At 45.1% G+C, this 21,608-nt stretch overlaps 2 protein-coding genes across 10 annotated transcripts in view; both read left to right on the top strand.

Moving 5' to 3' along the window:
* The window catches only part of KHDRBS1 (KH RNA binding domain containing, signal transduction associated 1), a 35,791-nt gene extending 24,784 nt beyond the window's left edge, over positions 1–11,007 (top strand). Inside the window, exons 10-12 of one of the 3 annotated variants that reach the window (XR_003433344.1) lie at positions 549–608; positions 9,712–9,868; positions 10,328–11,007. The gene's annotated coding sequence lies outside the window, so the exon portion shown is untranslated. Of the gene's footprint in view, positions 1–548; positions 609–9,711 lie in introns of all 3 variants that reach the window. The other 2 variants (XR_003433342.1, XR_003433343.1) reach the window with 2 other exon arrangements.
* A 6,557-nt stretch (positions 11,008–17,564) lies between these two features.
* Positions 17,565–21,608, top strand: part of TMEM39B (transmembrane protein 39B) — an 18,776-nt gene continuing 14,732 nt past the window's right edge. Inside the window, exons 1-3 of one of the 7 annotated variants that reach the window (XM_027109303.1) lie at positions 17,565–19,019; positions 20,681–20,807; positions 21,319–21,538. In XM_027109303.1, the coding sequence (XP_026965104.1) occupies positions 19,016–19,019; positions 20,681–20,807; positions 21,319–21,538 (351 nt within the window). In that variant the 5' untranslated portion in view covers positions 17,565–19,015. The other 6 variants (XM_027109310.1, XM_027109307.1, XM_027109302.1 and 3 more) reach the window with 6 other exon arrangements.

The following is a 21,608-nucleotide window of genomic DNA, read 5'->3' as shown; positions in this document are numbered from 1 at the left end:
ATGTGTAAAGCTAACATGCATCGCAAAAAACCAAAGGTAACCTAAATGTCTGATTTTAATAGCACATATTTCTCTTTTACATAAACTGTGACAGCAACTTGCATAAACAATTCTTTAGCTGTAATTTTAATGTTAAAACTTTGCAAAACTTGTTTAATAAAAATAGCTGTAAAAAGAAAAACCATATGCTGCCGCATAAATTAGCCATAACTCTTAATAATCCTGCCCATCACAAGTGAACTGTAATGTAACCTGGGCACAAAGTCTGACATCTTAAATGACACATTGTAAAATTTCAATGACTGTAGTTTAGACCTGCTGCTCCCCAAAGTAAAGCTTTCTGCTCAGCTATTTTAAAATGTACAAGGATGTGAGCCCCTATAGGTCCCCGTATTGATATTCACAATGAAATGTTAGTTAAAATTTCTTTAAAGTTGCATGTTTCTCTCCTGTAATGTGTAAACTGCATGCAGGATCTCTATCTTTTATTTTGTATGTCTTTAGAACTTCCTCTTTAAAAGACTTATCTCTTACTTCTCCATTTTCAGGTGCTTGAAAACTCCTGAGGCATTTCTTGGAGTAGAATGGGTAGTGAAGACCCATGTCAGGTATGTTAAGGTGGCTTTCTATTAAGGATATTGGACTTTTATCGTAACTAAAACAGTTTTGCCAGGTGGTAGCCTGGGAGGTAATCAATGGGCAAATCTTGCTTGTATGTACTTTGTACCATATTTACAACCTGACCATGCTTTTACGTTGGTTTACAGTCCATATTGAATTTACTTGTAATGACCAGACTGTCAGCTTACATCTTTTGAGTCCCACTGTATTTTGTCAATAACCTGATAAGGTGGTGTTTCATTTGGAGTTCATTGGTTATAAGCAACAAAGTGACTGGCTCATGTAAATGAAAGGGAATTTATTGGAAGGATATTAGGGGTCCGCAGATTTAATGTGAAGGCTAGAAAATCTTGCTTGGGAACCAGAGTGGCTACAGCGAACTGGGACAGCAGTGGTAGACCACAGGAGTGGTTCTAAAGCTGGGATTAGCTCCTTGGACACTATTGCTGGAATAAGTACACTCTTGGCCATGTTTGGTTTCAAGGTTCAAGTTCTAGAGAGGCAAAGTGTCAGACTGGATTAGCTTGAGTCACATGCCCGTACTTTACCAGTATGCAGTAAGAAAATAATTCCTCAAAAGGAAGTCAGGGTGTTATTAGGAAAGAAATAGATACTGAGCAACCAAACGACAGCTATTCAGTAATAACCGTATTTTACAGAAGTAACTGAGACTTAATGACGGTAAGTGACTTCCCGGGATTACGTAATTAGTGTGGGTGGTAATCAAGCCCAAGTTTATGTGTTGCCAGAACCTAACATCTTACCTCTCATACTATACCACTTTTAATCTAAGGAAGGGGTATTTCTCACGCAGAAGAGACCCCTGGTTAGAGACATTGTGGTGTAGTAGAAAGGACATGGAACCTGAGAAACCTGGAGTTGAATCTATGAGCTACCTTTTGTTTGGTGACCTAAAACACATCACTTATTTCCACATCTGAGAAGGAAGACAATGATAATGTACACTTCACAGTGGTTGGCAAACTGAAGGAGTTCAAATATATATAAGGCCAACCAATTCCGTGCCCTATACATAGTAAATATTAGTCTTTTTCCCTAAAAAATTTTAACTCCCTGGTTGGGTAGTTGGGGGCTCTGACAACTGAGTGAGCCTTCCTATTGATTTTTTCTCTGCCCCTGAGTAAGTTGTTAGGGTTATGAGGGCACTGAGGAGAAAGGATCCAACTAGGTAGGCCAAAGATACTGTGTCCTTTGACAGTGAAATTTGCCTTCTTGGAGATCATTTCTTCCACACCCACCTCTCGGCCAGGAGCCTCTGCGATACGGAGGCTTTAAGGAGGACCATGTGTACTGAGCATGGTTCTGTGCATCCAGAAGTCCTAAGTTTGATACTGGTCACATGAATGGTTAGAAAATTTTAGGGGAAAGTCCCTGAATGCAGAGAATTTAGTCTCAACTCTTCCTAAGGTAGTCTTAAGAGCAGAATTTTGGGGAAACGTCTTTCTTTATTTGGCCTGTAATTTGTGCTTGGAAAGGCAAGTTCCATTGTTGGCAGACCCAGGCCTGCCAGTGGTCTGCCTATTCTGGGTGTGCAGTTTCGGTCCCAGTGTTTTCTGTCACTACCTGTGAACTTTATTACATCTATAAGTTTTAGAGCCAGGGAAGACTGGGGACCTGTCCTGGCTCTGCCTCATCATAGCCCTTGTCTTTGTTTTAACAACCAGAAAAAAACCCTTACCCCCTGTCTCATTTCTTTCTTTCTTTTTTTTTTTTTAAGAATATTGAAAATTTTTTTTTTTTTTTTTTTTCCCCGCTGTGTCACACGACTTGCAGGATCCTAGCTCCCCGACCAGGGATTGAACCTGGGTCATGGCTGTGAAAGCACCGAGTCCCAACCACTGGACCACCAGGGAATTCCCTGTGTCATTTCTTTTTATGATTTGAATTTTATTTTAGTTATTATTTTTTTTTATATAGCAGGTCTGTGTCTTATTTCTTTATCATTAAATGGAGTTGATAATAATAGCTAACATGTATCACTATGTGCATCATAATATCCTAAGCAGTTAATAAAAACTATCTCATTTGGTCCTCTCTACCTTTTTCTTTTTTAATTGAGATAAAATTCACATAACATAAAATTTACCATTGTAATCATTTTAAAATGCACAGTTCAGTGGTTATTAGAATATTCACAGTGCTGTATGAGCATTATCACTATTTAATTCCAGAAAATTTCCATTACCCCAAAAGAATCTCATACGTGTTAGTAGTCACTCCCAATTCCCCTCTCTCCCACTAAGCTACTTTCTGTTTCTGTGGATTTCCCTATTCTGGACATTTCATATAAATGGAATCATATTATATGTGCCTTTTGTGATTGGTTTCTTTGACTTTGCATAATGTTTTCAAGGTTCACGCATGTTATAGTACATATCAGTACTTCATATAGTGATAGGACACAATATTACTTCCCAAAGCAGCCCATTTCATTTAAGACAGCTCCAAGTATTAGAAGTTTTCCCTCATTTTGAATGTCACTCTAGTAGCTTATCCTGATTCTATTTTGGACTTCTGAAGGGATTCCTATCATGTATTTGAAGATTTTTTTTTTTTTTTTGATTTTTGGCTGCATTGGGTCTTTGTTGCTGCATGCGGGCTTTCTCTAGTTGCAGCCAGAGGGGGCTACTCTTTGTTGCAGTGCGTGGGCTTCTCACTGCGGTGGCTTCTCTTGTTGTGGAGCACAGGTGCTCGGGCTTCAGTAGTTGTGGCACAAGGGCTCAGTAGTTGTGGCTCGCGAGCTCTAGAGTGCAGGCTCAGTAGTTGTGGTGCACAGGCTTAGTTGCTCCACAGCATGTGGGATCTTCCTGGACCAGGGCTCAAACCCGTGTCCCCTGCATCAGCAGGCGGATTCTTAACCACTGCGCCACCAGGGAAGTCCCTGAAGATCATTTTCACTCATGTTTCTTTCCCAGCTCTAAAAGTTATTTGTTAGACTTGCTAGATCTGATTTTCAAGAAAAACTAGAAATTTGGATTTTATATACTGCCAGTTGTTTAATGTTTGCTTAGGTTTGTGTCAGTCCCTGTAAAACATATGCTGCAAGCCAAATTCTGCCCATCACCTGCCAGTTGCAGCTGCTGGTTAGCTTCTATTAATACAGATTAAAAGGCATATTAGGATTATTGAGATATAATTCATATACCAAACTATTCACTCATTTAAAGTGTACGATTCGGGGGTTTTTAGTATATACAAGAGTTGTACAATCATCAACACAATCAATATTAGAACGTCTTTCTCACCCCAGAAAAGAAATCCTGTGCCCATTAAGCCATTTCCCCACAATCAGCTTATCCTTTCTAGCTCTAAGCAACCATTAGTCCATGTTCTGTCTCTATCACCTTGTCTATTCTGGACACTTCATAAAGTGGAATTATACAACATATAATCTTTAATGACTGGCTTCTTTCACTTAGCATAATATTTTCAAGCCTCATACGTGTTGTAGCATGTTGTCAGTACTTCCTTTTATTGTCAAATACTATTTCATTATACGCATATACCACATTTTATTTATCCATTTACCACTTTTTGGCTAATATGAATAATTCTTCTATGAACATTCATGTACAGGTTTTTGTGTGGACATATGTTTTCAATTTCTTGGATGTATACCTAGGAGAGGAATTGCTAGGTCATATGGTAACTGTTTAACTTTTTGAGGAACTGCCCATCTGTTTTACACAGAGACTACACCATTCCTACCAGCAATGTATGAGGTTTCTAATTTCTCCACATCCTTACCAACACTTGCTATTTTCTTTTTGTTTGTTACAGCTATCCTGCTGGGTGTGAATTGGTATCTCATTGTGGTTTTGATTTGCATTTCCCTAATGAATAATGTCATTGAGCATCTTTTCATGTACTTATCCACCATTTTGTTTATCTTCTTTAGAGAAATGTTTATTTAAATCTTCTGTCAATTTTTAAATTGGACGATTTGTCTTTTTATTATTGAATTGTAAGTTCATTATATAGTTGGATGATGGACTCTTATCATATATGAGATTTGCAAGTATTTTCTCCTATTCTGTGAGTTCTCTTTTTTTTTTTTTTTTTTGTGAGTTCTCTTTTTATTTTCTTTGAAACACAGAAGTTTTTCATTTTGATGAAGTCCAATTTATCTGTTATTTTCTTTCATTGCTTGTGCTTTTGGTGTCATAGGTAAGAAGCCATTGTCTCATTCATGGTCCTGAAATTTTATACCTTTTTCCTTCCAAGAGTTTTATAGTTTTAATTCTTAAATTTAGGCCTATGATCCATTTTGCGTTAATTTTTTTTTTTTAATTAATTTATTTTTTTTGCGGTATGCGGGCCTCTCACTGTTGTGGCCTCTCCCGTTACGGAGCACAGACTCCGGACACGCAGGCTCAGTGGCCATGGCTCATGGGCCCAGCCGCTCTGCGGCATGTGGGATCCTCCCAGACCGGGGCACGAACTCGTGTCCCCTGCATCAGCAGGCGGACTCTCAACCACTGCGCCACCAGGGAAGCCCGCATTTTGTGTTAATTTTTGTATATGGAATGAGGTGGGGGGTTCATATTCGTTTGCATGTGGATATCCAGTTGTCTCAGCACCATTTATTGAAAAAGACTGTTCTTCCCCCATTGAATGATCTTGGCATCCTGGTTGGAAATCAATTGACTATAGAGGTATAGATCTATTCCCCTTTGAAGTAGGTATTACTTAAAGTGATTAATATAATTTTTGGCGTATAGCAGCTACTCAATAATAAATAATAGCTGACTGGACTATTTTGGCATCAATAAGAGCTAGTAAGTGGTGGGGCTAGGATTTGATCCCAGGTATGGGTGACCCCAAATCATGTCTGTAATACTGCAGGCTGCTAAAGTGGAAATGAGGCTGTTCTAGCTGCTATGCCTGGCCATATGTAGTTCTCCAGAGGCTCAAAGGCTGAGGCCCTACATGCCCTTCCCCCACCATCAGCCTCCCTTGCTCCTCCCCCCATCTCCCTCCAGGGTTTCCAGGGTACTCTTATAGATGACACTTGCTGCTAAGGGAACTCTCTCACCCTTCCTTACCTAGGGATATGACAGTATTCAGATAGCCTTAGGGTTTGTCCACTCTTGCTTTCTCTCCCACCACTTCCCCCTCCTGTCCCAGGCTAAGAATGTCGGTGAAGATGCATCAGCAACTGCTAGGGCTTTCTGGCCACCAAGGATGAAGCAGACTCAGACTGTGTTTTTTTTCAGGAACAGCAGCCTGAGAGTTAGGACCCATAAGGCTTCTTGCCTATATGTATGCAGAGTGCTCCCGAACCAAGTGAACTAGGGGGATAAAGGTAGTGATGGTGGATATTTTGCTCAGATATTTGAAGCTTAAATAATCCCTCCCTGGCCTCAAACCTCTGCGGCTGTATGTCGCCCAAAGATCATTTGAGTTAGAATTCATAAGGCAGCACGTGAGCTCCCTTTTTCTTGCTGTGTTCTCGTGCTTTGTGTGAGCCTATACAGGCTGCTGTTAGCTGGCAGAGTTACTATTAAGTAGTCATTTTAATTTTCCCTCATTTTATTACTTTTCTGTCTATTCCCATTAATTGGTCTTGACCCCATTTTTTTAAAAGGAGAAAGTGATGTAGAGAAAATAGGCAGCTTTGCCTGGCTAAGGGAGAAGAAAATTTAATTTGCATGTCTACTGTGTCTTTGTTTTTGTAAATGAGGCAGCTGTTACTAGGAGAGGTGAAGTAATTTACCACAGTTGTATTGCAAGTTGTGGAGGAGGTCCACATCAGCATTTTTGTATACCAAAGCCCATTCTTTATGCTGAAAGCATGCTGCTTCTATAAGATGAACACCATATTTCATTGACACTGAGGCCATGTATTATAAGATGCATCATTAAATACTGCGAAGAAATAAAAAATACTGCCAGTTAAACTGACACAGTGTTTTGTTTTCATATAAGTGTAAGATGCGTCCTGATTTCAGAAATGTTAAAATCTGAAAAAAGGTTACTTAGCTATTATTGCATTTTTGTCAATTCTAACATTCTTTACTGTGTACCATGCACTGTCTGCTCCACCTGTAAAGTAGCTATTATTATCCCACTTTTACACAGTTTAACACATTTTTACATAGTGTAACTAGCTTTGGAACCTTAGATGGGTTATCCCCTCCAAGTCTCAGTTTCATCATCTATAAAATGGGAGGATAATATCATTTATTTTATAACATTGTTGTGAAGATTGGGTGAATTAATGCATGTAAAACATTCAACATGACATGTAATAAGCACTCAGTCAGTACATGTTAGCTATAAACAGAGGCTAGGAGAGTAAGTTACTGCCGATTTTGAAAAGCTAAATTTTAGTCAAGGGATTTGGACACTATTCTAAAGTTTAGGGAGCTATTTTAAGGCCTTAAGTAGGGGAGTGACTTGAACACACTCGTGTTTGCCCTTGTGCTGGCGAATTGGGGAAGTAAGGGAAGCAGAAGGGAATCATCTTCCATAAAGTGCACCACCCTTTGTGGGAGAGCAAAGGAGGTGTTCTCCCCTCCCCATGCCTGACTTCTGCTCCGTCTTACCTAAAAGCCATATGGTTCTTACCTTTTTCAGAAAGAATAACCTTCTCTCCTCTTAGATATTTGGGCTCTTTGAGGGTGGGGTGTTAGGCCTTCACCATATCTTGAGGGCATCATCCTGTATCCTATCCCTTTCACCCACCCTGTGAATTAGAGACTAAAACTCTGTGAGTCTCCACTGATGGAAACTTAAGTCTTAAGGAATTATTAAGCAAGGCTTTGCTTCACCACTTTTAAGTCTTTAATGAATGAAGTCTCTGCCTCCATTTTAAGCTCTTAATTCTGTGCTAACTCTCTGGGGAGTATCATATTGCAGCATCCCATGTAATTCTCACAACTCTGTGAAGTGAGGATTATCCTGGGAAACTGACATGCACAGGTTAGGATGACCACAGGGTCCAAGAACTAGAGTTCAGACCCTAGTCTTTCTGCTACTACTTAGCTGCCTCCTGGTCTTTCCTCTGTACCTACAGTGGCCACCAGAAGATCAGCTTACACTGAAAGTAGTTCCGGGCTTTGATATACAGGATGTGTGGTGCCCCTAGCTTGGTTTCCAGATTCCTGAAGTTAAAAGAAGTGGATCCTTCTTTGCCCTCCCTTTTTCTCTCTCTCTGGACCCTCATGTACCTCCTGCTCTCTGGATTAATTGTCATTGCATGTTTAAAGCTAGCAAGCATCTGATGAATATTTAATAGCCTTGAGCAGACAGGCTGCATACAGTTGTCTGAGACAGCAGCTGCTGGGGGGAAGGGGAGGAAGCACAGTGCACTGCCTAACTGCGCATTCTTTTGTTCCCTGGCCTCAGCCCTTGGGAGCAAAGACCTATGGTGGGCACTGCACCCTAGTCCTATTGTGTCCTGATAGCTCCCCTGGGCTCCCAATGAGGCTGTATTCAAGCAGTAGACCAAACCCTTTTATTTGAGGTAATGAGCAGATATGTTCACTGACCTCTAAAAATCAATTTTCTAACCCCCAGGCTGGAGGTCTTCTGCTTAATAGCCTGTTATGGCTCTGGGGCTGAGGATGTGTTCTCTTCCAGAGAACACTAGCTCTCTCTTCTAAAAGGAGGGAGCCTTGTATCTGAAAGGGATTTGAGTTTCATAACCGTGCTGCTGGAGGTTAGCTTCTTGACATTCCTTGACTACAAATCCAGCAGCTTCTCAGCAGTAGGTGTACTTCTCCCTCCTAGCCTAAGCTGTGCTGGCTGTCTTTGGCTGCATCTCAGGCAGCAGTGGGCAGGTAGGAGTTCTCAGACAGGTACACAAGCTGTCACAGTGCTTCCCCCCACTAGACCAGGGAACTTTTTACTTCAAGGAGGCCTTGTCATTTCCAGGTCAGATTGGGAGAGATTGTGGGGACTCCTGAAGAAAGACAGCGCGTTTGACATGTTTCCAGGCAGAGTGTGAGGTACAGCCAGGCTGTCAGCCCAGATTAATCACCACAGTAGAACACATTGCTGGAAAATTGGGGACTGTTTACATTCTTAATACTGCATCAAGATGCCTGGATTAGCTATTCCCTTGTCAACCTTGGGAGCCTACCTTGGCCCACCTCAGGCTAGCCAGTCTCTTTACCAGGCACATAAGGAATTTGAGATGGAAGAGTTTGGGTTTAGATACAGAGCTAATTTTTCTCTGCTTTCCTCTGGCTCCTGCAGCCTTCGTGCTTCCTACTTACAGCCCAGCTTTAGGTATAAAATGGGGTGCTCCCCATCTCTCAGGCTCTCCAGGGTTGGAATGTAGGAAACAAGTTCTGCATCTGCCTTTGAGAAATAGAAATACCTTGTGCTCTGATATGATTCTTCATAAGCTTCTCTCCAGAGATCAGTATGAATGACCCCTTTCATTTTTTTAAAAAATACATTCATTATTATAAATTGGAATACCTACTATGTGCTAGGCAATGGAGAGTCAGTGGCAAGTGAACAAGGTAAGATTGGTCCCTGACCTCGTGGAGCTTATAGTGTATTTGGGGACACAGACACTAAACATATTAATCTCATAAATAGCATAAATCATCTCAGTTGTGACATATGCTGTGAAAGAAAGGAACGGGTGCTATGAGGGTATACAACAGGAGCTAACCTAGCTCTGGGGTTTTCCTTGAAGAAATGATGTTTAAGCTGACATCTAAAGGCAGAGTTAACTAAGCAGAGAGTTTGGGAGATGGTTTGGGGAAAGGGCATGAAAACACATTCTAGGCAAAGTGTAGGACTGAGGCAGGTTCAAGGTGAGGTGGAAATCTGGGGCTCATGCTGTGGTCATCACTGAAGACCACTGAATTCCAGTAGTGAGGGGTGACACGATTAGATTTCTGCTTTTTAAACTTCACTTGCTGCTGAGTGGAGAATGGGTTATGGGGACCTATGAGGAAAGACATGAATGAGAAAGACCTACACTGGAGAAATGAATGGATTCAAGAACTTCAGAGATAGAATGATTGATTAGATGTGGGAGAATAGGGACGTACCAGTGAGGGCCCCCAAGTTACTGGCTTGAAAAACTGGGGCATTTTTTTTTTTAAGATGAAGAGCACAGCTACAGGCTTTGGCATAAGATTAGGGCTCTGACCTGTGCCCCAGGCTTAGGATGTGTCTCTCCTGTGGATAACGCCGAGAACTGGGGGCTAGGAAGAACCCCTCATAAGGCCAGAAGAGGTGGACCCCGGAGCCTAGGATTGAGGTACTAATAATAGCTACGAGAAGATTCCTGTTCCCCATTCCCTTTTTTTCAAAAGATTTAAAGCTCTTTGTCAATCGTTATCTTTTTCACATCTCTGAGAGAGCAGAGATTATTTTCCCCTTAATATAGCTGGAGGCCCCAAAGCTTGTATAGTTAAAGGCCCCAAAGGTCTAGTTGATTCTGCCCCAGATCACTCAGCTCAGGCATGGCCAAGGATGGGAGGTGTGAGGTGTGAGTCTCCATTTTCATTGCCTGACGGATAGCAAAAGGAGCTCATAGGCTGTGGACTTCTGTTTTCTACCCACCTGTGTACCTAAAAACCTTGTCCTGAATGCAGCAACGGGGGTTGTGCTGTGGGGTGGGGAGGTTGTGAGGGAGGCAGACCAGCCAAATGGGAGGCTGGGAAGCCCCCGATACAGCAACTTCATGCTTCTTAATTTTCTGCCTATGTCTTTGCAGCATCAGAGGACTCCCGGAAACCAGGAGAGCCGCCTGCTGTGTCAAGGCTGGCCTGAGGGCATTTGCTGAGCACAGAGAGACCCAGGAGAGGAGATCGACAGTCTTTTCCCACCCACCTCTTGATCTGTCTGATTTACCCACAGAAAGCCACCCAGAATCCTCTAAGAGTCCCTAGGCCCAGAATGGAGTCCTTAGGGCTACAGGGGGCTGTGATGCTAACAGTTAAACCTGCTTAGGACTTTAAAGAATTGAAAGGGACTAACAGTATCCTCAGCATGGCCTCCTAGACGTGAATAAACTGGCAGCTCTTACCGTGTCATTCCCAGTTTGCCTGCTTCCCCTTAGTCTCCAGCAGCACTGGCTGGAACACCCTACCACCACCTATTTCCCACCCTACCACACGTGTGTTGTGGATGCCAGCCTTGAACACTTGCAGAGGGCTCCCAGAGAGTGGCTGGTCACCAACTCTGTAACAGGCTGAGGAAAGTCAAGTTAGAAGGTTCGGGTACTTTAGGCAAGTTATTTAACCTCGGAGCCTGTTTTTCTCTTCATTTTTGATTACTAACGTCCAAAGATCTCCTGAAGGATAGGGTAGGGCTTTTCCCACTTCACTCTGGACTATATCCCTTCCCCAGCAAACATCTGGCACTGAGGAGCTCAATAAAGGTTCAGTCAAGTGATGAATAGTCCCACTCCGGTAGCTTTTATCAGCTTTGGGAGAGAGCCAAAGGAGGTCCCCTGTCTAACTCCCACTCTCTATCCAGCTATATTGGGCTAGCCATTTATCCTAACATTTTCTCTTAAAGGATTGGAAAGTCAGCCTTTCCTAGACTTCTGGTTTCCTGTGGCCAATGCCATAGGCTGGTTTTACACTGAGCACCCGGAGAGGTTAGGGACCTCTCTAATACTACACTCTTCCTTCAATGCCCTCTGGTTATTTATCCCAACAAGGGAATCAGGGGAAGGGCTGAGTTTGGAGAGACCTATCCAGACTGTGCCTGAGGCATTCTAATGAGCTTTGGATTCTGTTCTTAGCAGTAAAGGGACCTTGAAATCGGTTGATTTACTTTGGGCAAGTTGTTTAACCTCTAAGCCCATTTTTATCTTCATTATTGATTAAAATATATAATAGCTAATAATTTATTGAATGCTTAGTTGTACCAGGCACTATGTCAAGCATTTATATGTACTATTTGACTTAATCCTCCAATCCACTATACTCATTTTACAGATGCGGAAACAGAGGCTCAAAGAGGATAAATAACTTGCCTAAGGTTAAAGAAAGGTGCTATCAGACTCTATAGCCCCTGCTTTTGACCTGTTTGTACCTCTTAGAGCCAGCAAGTACTTTGAAACAGTAAAGCATTGTGTTTGAGAGATTTATTTAGGGTGACAAACGATCCAGGTTTTACATGACTGAGAAGATTCCTGGGGTATTGAACTTCAGTCCTAAAACCAGGAAAGTCCCAGGCAAACTGAGATGAGTTTGTCAGTCTGTCTGCACTGAGACTCAGTCCAGAGTTGGCCATTGAGGCTTCATTTTCCCTGACTTCTTAGTCACCTACGCCTCATCTTGTGGCCAGTTTCTTTAGCATTTGAGGACCTGCTTCAGTCCAGCAGGCAGGAGAGGAATTTAGGACAGGGGGCAGTTAGGGAATCAGATGGCGTCCTGGTCATGGAAAAATGGAGGTGCAGAACCTGGGTCACTATTTGAGAAGCCAGCGCTAGATTCTAGGCAGCCTTACCTTCAACCCCCAGATGCAGGATACCTACTTGGGAGCCATGGAATTACAGGGAAGTCCACAAGGGCCAAAGCCAAACATCTAGATTCAAATCCTAGCTCCTCACTTATGTGTATTTTTCTGGGCCTGTTTACTCTGTAAAAGTAGGATAATCGTCCCAATCCACTGAATGGCATCTGAGAAGCAACTGAAATGTGTGTGAAATACTTCACACAGAGTCTATCCAAATACTGTTCAACACTTAGGTGTCCTTCCTCCTCTTTTCCGGCTTGTGTTTCTTACCCAGCCCTGTCACCTGTCGAGTCTTATCACATACTCCCTCCTTCCATTACCACTTGCAGCCCTAGGGATTTTCCTTTGAGAGCCCTGACCCTAGTGGGCCTGGCCCACCCACCCAGCTGCCCTGCATGTCAGTCACCTCGCCTGCAAGCGGAGAAGGGATGACATCAGCTTTTCCCCCTCCCCCATCCAAAGCCTCTGGACTGTTTTGAGCCATAAATATTTTAGCTGGGCCTTTCTCTGGCTGTTGCCGGGGTGATGGACTCTCAGGGGACTGGGGTGGGAGTGTGGAGGCGGGGCTCGGCAGCCTGGGGCCTAGAAGCAGAGCTGGCCCTTGAGGGGCGGGTTTGAAGTCTGGCCAAGAGCCAGTGCTTGCAGCAGCGATTCTGAAGGCTGTTGCTCTGTCTGCCTGCCTTCCCTTTCCTGGGCCCCGCAGAGCCGTTCTTACTGCTTTCCAGGCCCAGCTTTGCCCTCGAGTACCACTTGATCTTGGGTTAATTGCTAAATACCTCTGGGCCTTGATTTTAACATCTGTAACAGAAAAGTCCCTGTTTAAATCACTGTAAGTGGGGAAGGTAAGTCAAAGGAGGTTTTGTAAAAATCCGATGAAACAAGTTTGGTTAGTAAGTCATGATTGGAGCAGCTAGGTCCCACAGCCCTTTCTGATAGACCTGCATGCTGGGGTCCCAGGGCAATGTAGATGCCACTCTAAAGGCTGATAGATGTGGCACTGCCTCCCATTCTCCCCGCCCCCCATTCCTCATGCTGTAGCCCCAGCTCCTTTTCTGAAGTTCCCTGGCCTGGCCGACGGTGTTCTAAGGAGTTTGGCCCTTATGAGTAGAGTTGATGAAAGCCTTTTTTGATTAAGATACAGAAACTCAGGCCCCCAAACTGGATCTGGCCCTCACTCTCTTCTACCACAGCCCCCCACCTCCATCCTAGAGCTCTTCAATCTGAATAGCTGCTAAACTCTAGCTTGCAGCAGCATGCCCACTCCTCTCCTTGGGATGGGTCTAAGAAACAAAAGAGGGCCAGAGAGGGGGCGCCTGGATCCACTCCCTACCCCTACCATCGAGAAGCTCTGGATTGGGTCCAGAATTCCACATCCCCTGCCTAGCCCTGCCCACCAGTTTTCCTGTGGAGCTGGGAGCTGGGCTTCCTTTGTGTCGAGCTCCCTCTGGTGGCTTAGCTGTGCATTGCATAAAATAATACCTCAAGCGAGACTAAATTGCAGGCCGCCCTGAGAGATGGGATTGTTCTATACCAAGAAGAATCCTTGACCCCAACTCCTGATGACAGCCATTCCATTTCCTATATAGGATTACTCTGCCATATGTTTGCTTCTCTAGGTCATTAATCCTCACAACAATTCAATGACATGAGAATTACCCTAATTTTACAGATGAAACAGGATTAGAGAGGTGAAATCAAATCCAAACTCTTCACTGTATGTAGCCTGTAGTGTTCAGGATCCTCAAGTGATAGGAACTTAGCCTGTTTTTCCAGCCCCATATTCCATTCTCCCAAGCCAAAATGACTTACTCTTCTGGAACATAGCTTGCCTCTGGACCTTTGCTCATGCTGTTTTCTCTATCTTCATTGCCCCCACCCCCACACAGTACATTACATACCAAAATCCACACATTTTTGAAAAACTAAAGAAATGCAGGATTTTCTCAAGCTTGCATATATTATCTTTGTAATAACCAAATATTATAAGACATGGATGAGAACAAATGTCTGGATGAGAACAGGTGGGTGAGTGTCCCTGAGATGTGGAAGGTTGGATGGGGAGACTAACACGTACGTGGAAGTGAGAATTGCCCAGGAAATTAAAAGAACATGAAGACATCTGGGTTCTCTGGTAGGTTTTTGTAGTGAAAATTCGATGTTGTAAGTATTCTTGCTGGCAAAAGAGCAAATCTCTGGGAAGCTGAGGCAGAGATTCAGGTGACATTTCTTCAAAAGTCACCGATCTTAAATTCACATTAGTTTTCTTGTTACTTAATATATCCATGTTTTAATAACAATAACAGGTGATAACAGGTGATACTTAAATAGCACTTCCCAGGCACCGGGTATGTTCTAAGTACTTTACACAGACTAACTTAATCTTCATCATAATCTCATAAGATAGATACTAATACTACCCTCACTGTTTTTTTTCAATTGAGGTATAGTTGGTTTACAATATTAGTTTCAGGTGTACAGCATAGTGGTTCGAAATTTTTATAGACTATACTCCATTTAAAGTTATTATAACTTTATATTGGCTATATTCCCCGTTCTGTACAATATATCCTTGTAGCTTATTTTATACATAGTAGTTTGTACCTCTTCATCCCCTACCCTTATCTTGCCACTTTCCTCTTCCCTCTCCCCACTGGTAACCACTAGCTTGTTCTCTACACCTGTGAGTTATACTATCCTCACTTTACACTGGGGAAACTAAGGCATAGAGAGGTTAAGTAATTTCCTAAGGTCGTGCACCTAGTAAGTGGTAAAGCCAGGATTTGATTCCATATAAATCTGGCTCAGAGAAGGTGCTGTGGATAACTACACTTTTAATATTGAAAATATTGCCTTACATTGCCATGAATAAAACTGACACTCCAGGAAGCAGTATTGTGTTTTATCCTGCGGTTTCAGGACCCCCGCTGTGTACCACCAGAGGTCTGCATAATCCAGGGTGAAAACTGATCAGACTTGCCAGGCTTGGCCCCAGAATAACAGGACCAAGGAAGAGATCCCAATTCCTGATATCCAATGACACATGATTGGCCTAGAGCCAGTGGCATTTCCTCAAAAACTCAAGACTCCTGGAAGAGCCAATAGAGAGCAAGTTAATCAGGAAAGGAAGACATACAGGAGGGAAGTGAGGGCTTCGAGGTCACAAAACAGCTGAGATGTGGGGCCACAGATCTAGAGGACAAGAACCTAACCAACATCCTGCCATCTTATGATTATTTTCCCAGGGAGCCTGTAGGCGGCAGATGTAAAAGGATTAAGGCCCTAGACGTTTCTGGTAGATACTGAGAAGTGTATATTGTTCTAGATTCTTGCAGTAGCAGTTGTCAGACACTAAACACAAACTGGCTTTTTGTTAACAGCAAAGTCCATAAAGGCTTCAGGTATAACTAGATCAAATGATGCCATCAAGAAAGTGTCTCCTGACTTCTTTTAAATACATTTATTTATTTATTTTTAGTTGTGTTGGGTCTTCATTTCTGTGCGAGGGCTTTCTCTAGTTGCGGCGAGCGGGGACCACTCTTCATCGCGGTGCACGGGCCTCTCACTATCGCGGCCTCTCTTGTTGCGGAGCACAGGTTCCAGATGCGCAGGCTCAGTAGTTGTGGCTCACGGGTCCAGTTGCTCCGCGGCATGTGGGATCTTCCCAGACCAGGGCTCGAACCCGTGTCCCCTGCATTGGCAGGCAGATTCTCAACCACTGCGCCACCAGGGAAGCCCCCTGACTTCTTGACTTTTCTATGTTTCTTTCATTGTCAGCCAGTTCCCCCCAAAAGGTGGCAAGATAACCACCAAGAACTTCAAGTTTATATTTTATTTCCTTAGCCATCCCAGAGGGGGGAATATTTATTTCCAAGTAGTTCTAGCAAAGATCCCAGGATTGCATCTCATTTGGCCTAATTTGGGTCACTAACACACCTCCACCCTCACCCCAACCAGTCAGTGTAGCCTGATGTGGCAGGGATGGAATGCTTTGATTTGTCAGGCCAGGGTTATCTGCATACACTGAAACTGCAGAGTAAGGCTGCCGCACTAAACCACATGGCCTGAGAGAGTGGGAGGAAAGGTAGATTCCCAAGGGAAAATTGGTATTCTTACCAGAAGAAAGAGGAATGGATGCTGGGCAGGTAAAATCAGTAGTCAACCTGTAGAAGGTGGGCAGGAACCACAGGTCGTGGGTTACATGCATAGTGGTGCATTTGAGTGGCCTTACCCTCTTACCCTGGGTTGTACGAATGCCCTCAAATCAATGCAGCAAACGTCTCCTGAGTATTTGCCATGTACAAGGTCCAGTACCTTCCATATAATAGATGCACAGCTAGACAGTCCCCTGCCACCAGCCCCAGTAAGGCAATTACCAGACTCAAGCTACTGCTTTCTCCCTGAGGAGTATAACAGGCAAATTCCTATTCGTCTCTCAGAAACCAGCTCTGATGTCCTCTCCCATGAAGCCTTCTCTTGACTACCTCCCCTGTCAGGGTTAGTCATCTTCCGTTCACCTCTGAACTTGGTACATACTGCTGTTGTTATCACACTGTCATAATTTATTGATTCTCCTCTCTGTCTCCCACTGATGAGTGGCATCTCTGTATCCCCAGTGCCCAAGATATAATAGATGCTCAGAAATGTTTACTGACCTGAGTTAAAATGAGTTCCCAGGAATGTCCCAGCCTCAGTCTTCTATGGAATATTCCTGAAACCCTTTAGCTTCCCTTCCCAACTGGCCTTTTCAAGAGCCAGTTTGCCACTACCTCAATTCAACTGAACTAATCCTAGCTGAATGCCTATCTCGTGCCAGGTGGTGTTAGGCTTTGGGGATTCAGTAATTAACAAGATACACTTCAAATTCAGGACTCCAAAGAGGTCAGAAAGAGCTCTTCTAACCAGACTTTCCTTGGCTGGAAAAAGAAAAAGCAGGCTTTGTGATCTGCTTTGTGACCCAGTCATTCTCCCTCCCTGGGCCTCTTTTTCCCCAGAAAGGAAGGCCTGACTTGGTATAAAATCTATAATAGATGTATATGTGTTAAACTCCATATTTCCATTTGCCTAGGCTAAAAACCTTGGAGTAATCCTGATCTTCTCTTTCTTCCACACACCTATCCAAATTTGTCAACAAATCTTGTTGACTTTACCTTCAAATCCAGACTCCAACCATGTCTCATCACCTCACCCAGTCTGGTACAAACTATCAACATCTCTTGCTAAGATCACTGCCAAAGCATCCTGGTTTCCCTGATTCCACCCTTGTGCCACTACAGTCTATTCTCACAGGGCAGCTGGTGATTCTTTAAAAATGGAAGTTCAGGTGGCTTCCCTGGTGGTGCAGTGGTTAAGAATCCGCCTGCCAATGCAGGAGACAGTGGTTTGAGCCCTGCACCGGGAAGTTCCCACATGCCACGGAGCAACAAAGCCTGTGCTCCACAACTACTAAGTCTGTGCGCCTAGAGCCTGTGCTCCGCGACAAGAGAAGCCACCGCAATGAGAAGCCCGCACATGGCAATGGAGACCCAATGCAGCCAATAATTAATTAATTAATTTAAAAAATGGATGTACAAACCCTCCACTAGCTCCCACCTCATTCAGGGTAAAAGCCACAGGTCCATTCCTTCTCATGTCTGACTCTCATGTCTATTCCATTCCAAGCCACACTGGCCTCCTTGCTGTTTCTTAAACACACCAGGCATGATTGTACCTGAGGGCCCTTCCAATGACTTTTCCCCTCTGCCTGGACTGCCCGCTTTCTCCAGACATCTGCAGCACTGACTCACTCATTTCCTTCAAGTGTTTGTTCAAAAATCACCTTCTCAATGAAGCCTACTGACTACCCTGTTTAAAATTGCAACCTCCCATCCCCCTTTCCTGTTTTCCTCCACAGTAATCATTCCCTTCTAACATACTGCAGAATTTACTAATTTTTTTATCCATCTCCTCCCATTTAACTGTAAGCTCTGTGAGTATCTATTAATTAAATATCTACTAAATCATTTAATTAACTGACTATTGTTGTCTATTATGTACCAAAGACTGTGCTAAGTAACGGAGGTACCAGACGATTGAGATGTCTTATAGGTCTTATGAGGGAAGAAATCATAACGGTTGCTAGTAGCAGCTCATTTATCGAGTGCTTTCTCTGCGTTAAGTGCTTGCCATATATCATAATAGTAATGACAGCGAACATTAATTACAACAGACTCTGAAAAAACCAAAAACAGACTCTGTTCTACATGCATTATTTCACCTTATAGGCCACCAAGGCCTATAAGGTGAATATTACCAGTAAAGAGCAAGAAACAGGATTTCAAGTCTTGGAACTGGCAGAATCAGGAATTGAACTAAGGTGGTGGAAGACGGATAGGGTCAGATGTGATAAATAATTAGGACTTAGGGTCAGCAATACTAGGTGGAAGATTGGATGTGGGGGTAGAAGGAAATGGGGAAATAACTCCCAGGTTTTGATTGGGGTGGACCTAAGAGCAATAAGGCCAAAGAGAAAAGATGAAAGCCCAACTTGGGACGAGATGAGTTTGAGGCGCCGGAGGAACACTCATGGATGCAGGAACCGAGAGGCTATTCCGGCCCCCTCCCTCGGCCCTGAAGAGGTGCTGGGAGAAGGCACGCAAGGTAAGAGAAGAAGGTGAGTTCCCCTCCCTCTCGGGCTTTTCAGCAGCATCTGCAGGAAACGCGTGGGGGACCGCGAGACAAAGAGCGCGCGGGACTGCCTTGGTCCGAGCGGCCCCTTTAAGAAGCGCGCCCCCAGCTTCTAGCCCGCCTTGTATGCAAATTTGGCGGCGAGGCGGGAGCGCGCAGCTGATACCAGGGGACTGGGCTGCGGCGGTTAGTCCTCTCCCGGCCGCCGTCGCCTCCGACATATTGCCCGCTGGAGCTGCGGCGGCGAAGCGGAGAGCGCCGGGGGGAGGAGATGGGTGAGCGGCGCGGGTCCAACTCGGCCCGGGAACGGGCGGGCTCGGGGGTTAGGACGGCCAAGCTGCTAATTGCTCCCCCACGCGGACAGGATCCTGGCGAGGGGAGGGGGAGGGGATGTGGGCGTAGAGGGACCCCGCCCCCTCCTGTCGTTTTGCGGGTGGGGCTTCTGTTGTGGGGGCGGGACATTGGAGCGGTGGGAGGGGCTTCCAAATGCGGAGGCTCCCTGGGGGCTTTGGTGAGGACCCAGTCTTCTGGGCTAGAGTGGGCCGAGGCTTAACGGCGGGCGTGGCCTTAGTGCTAAGGGCGGAGCTCCTGAGCTGTAGGCCCCGGTGCAGGGGCAAACTTTCTGGGCAGTAGGGGCTTTGTACTGGCGAGGTGGGCCTGGAAGGAGACCTTCCAGAAGAAGGGAGCCCACTCTGGAGCCAGGCTTCTGGGCAGAGAGAGCTTTTATTGGCTTGTGGGCGGGTTTTATGAGCTGACAATTGTGTGTAGGCGGGGCTTCTGGGTTGAGGGGCTTTATGTGGGTGCAGAGCTTCTAAACAGAGGAGAGTGGGTGTGGGCAGAGCATCTGGACTGAGGGTGCCTGTGTGGGATTTTCTAAGCCAGGTACAGTAGTGCATGAACAGAGCTTTGGGGCTGGGGGCTGTTTGGGGCAGAGCTCCCGGACAAGAACTTTTCCGAGACGTGTGGGAAAAACTTACAGGCTGAGAAGCTAGGGCAAGGGGTGTGTGTGTGTGGAGGCTGCTCTGCTGCCATGAGGAGGTATGAACAAGGCTATACCTTTGACTGGGACTGGGATGGTGCCTTGGAGCTTTGTGCAGGACTTTTGTGCAGGGTGATGCCTGGGAGCTTGGGCTAGACTGCTAAGCCTAGAAAAAGAGGTTGCAGGTCCAAGTTTTGGGTTCACAACCACACCATTCTCCCTTGACACTGTGCTCAGGCCCTGGGTCCTGACTGTGAGAGTCCAGGATGCCCACTGAGCTGGATCTTGGGTCCTGGAGAAAAAACTTCAAGGGTGCCCATAATTGTAAACCTACAGGGAGTTGTAGTATCTGAAAGGAGCAGTGTACACCAGCGCTAAGAGCGCAGGACTCAGACCCCCAGACTACCTGTGACACAATGTAAACTGAGTTTACCAATCTGTGGAACCTTTCCGGATTCATTCCCTCATCAACAGTTATTGAGCACTTACTTCATGCTGGGCACTGTGGTAGGAGGAGGGGATACAGCAGTGAGAAGGACAGATCAGGATAGTGACCTCACTGGCCTTCCATTCCAGTGGGAAAGATAGACAGTAAATATGTTAACAAATGAATAAGATGAAGAGTGAATTGTGAAAAAATATAGAAATAAGATAGAGAGTTATGGGGGCAGATACTTACAAAATGGCAGGGAATGGCTCTCCAGAGAGTACAGCAAGTGCAGAAGGTAGCAATAAGCTTGGTTTGCTCAAAGAGAGAAAGGCCAGGCTGGCTGAAGCATGGGGGCGAGGCAGGGAATGGTAGGAGATAAGTTGGAAGAGGTGGGCAGGGGCCAGATCATGGGTCTCTGTAACTGAGCGACAAAATGAGACAGCAGGTAACTGGCAGCCAGTATCATTGCTGTTATCCTTGATATATGCCCTCTGGCTTGAGGATCTACCTTATGTCGAGCCCTGCAGGAGGACGAAGAGGTCCCAACAGGACATCCTACTGTCGAAATCCACTCTGTGAGCCAGGATCCTCTGGGGGCTCAGGTGGGGGCCACACTTCCAGCGCATCAGTCACCAGTGTCCGTTCCCGCACCAGGTAAACTACTTTCTGTCTCTTGTGCCTCACTGTGGGCTCTCAGGAGCAATCTGGACAAAGCTCTCCCTGACTGGGCTCTAGGGTGTGATACCCTAGATGCCAGATGGGAGCTTAAAGGGTGGGGAGCAGCAGAAAAGTCCCAGAGGGTGGTCAGTGGGACAGATGCAGTGGGACATAGTGTAATAAACCCGAAGGCCTGGATTCCAGTTACAGTTCTGCTTCTGATTTGCTGGTGGCTTGGACAAGTTGTCTCCCCTCTCTGGGCCTCCTTTTCTTTATCTGTAAAATGGACCTAATAATTCTTTCCTTCCTGGGGAATGTTGGAAAGACTGAATCAGCTTATGAATAGGAAAAGGCTCTGTCATCTCCTTTGTCTGACAGGCAGGATTAGGAGGACTCCATCCCTACCCTGAGCTGCTTTTCTGGTCCTGCTTCGCAATCCTGTGCCCCAGAAGTGCTTCTTGGTAGGGTTCTCAGGTCAGCTCCTGATGTTGTTCCCTCCCACCCCCAGGAGCAGTTCTGGGACGGGCCTCTCCAGCCCCCCACTGGCCACCCAGACGGTCGTGCCCCTGCAGCACTGCAAGATCCCCGAGCTGCCAGTCCAGGCCAGCATTCTGTTTGAGTTGCAGCTCTTCTTCTGCCAGCTCATAGCCCTCTTCGTCCACTACATCAACATCTACAAGACAGTGTGGTGGTATCCGCCCTCCCACCCGCCCTCCCACACCTCCCTGGTAGGTGCCCAGCTAGGACCCGCTGTGTGTGTGTGTGTGTGTGTGTGTGTGTGTGTGTGTGTGTGTGTGT

Source organism: Aethalodelphis obliquidens, unplaced genomic scaffold, assembly GCF_003676395.1.
Source record: "Aethalodelphis obliquidens isolate GAN/ISIS:26980383/991018 unplaced genomic scaffold, ASM367639v1 scaffold9, whole genome shotgun sequence".
NCBI lineage: Eukaryota > Metazoa > Chordata > Mammalia > Artiodactyla > Delphinidae > Aethalodelphis > Aethalodelphis obliquidens.
This window is presented reverse-complemented; position numbering and strand designations above follow the sequence as displayed.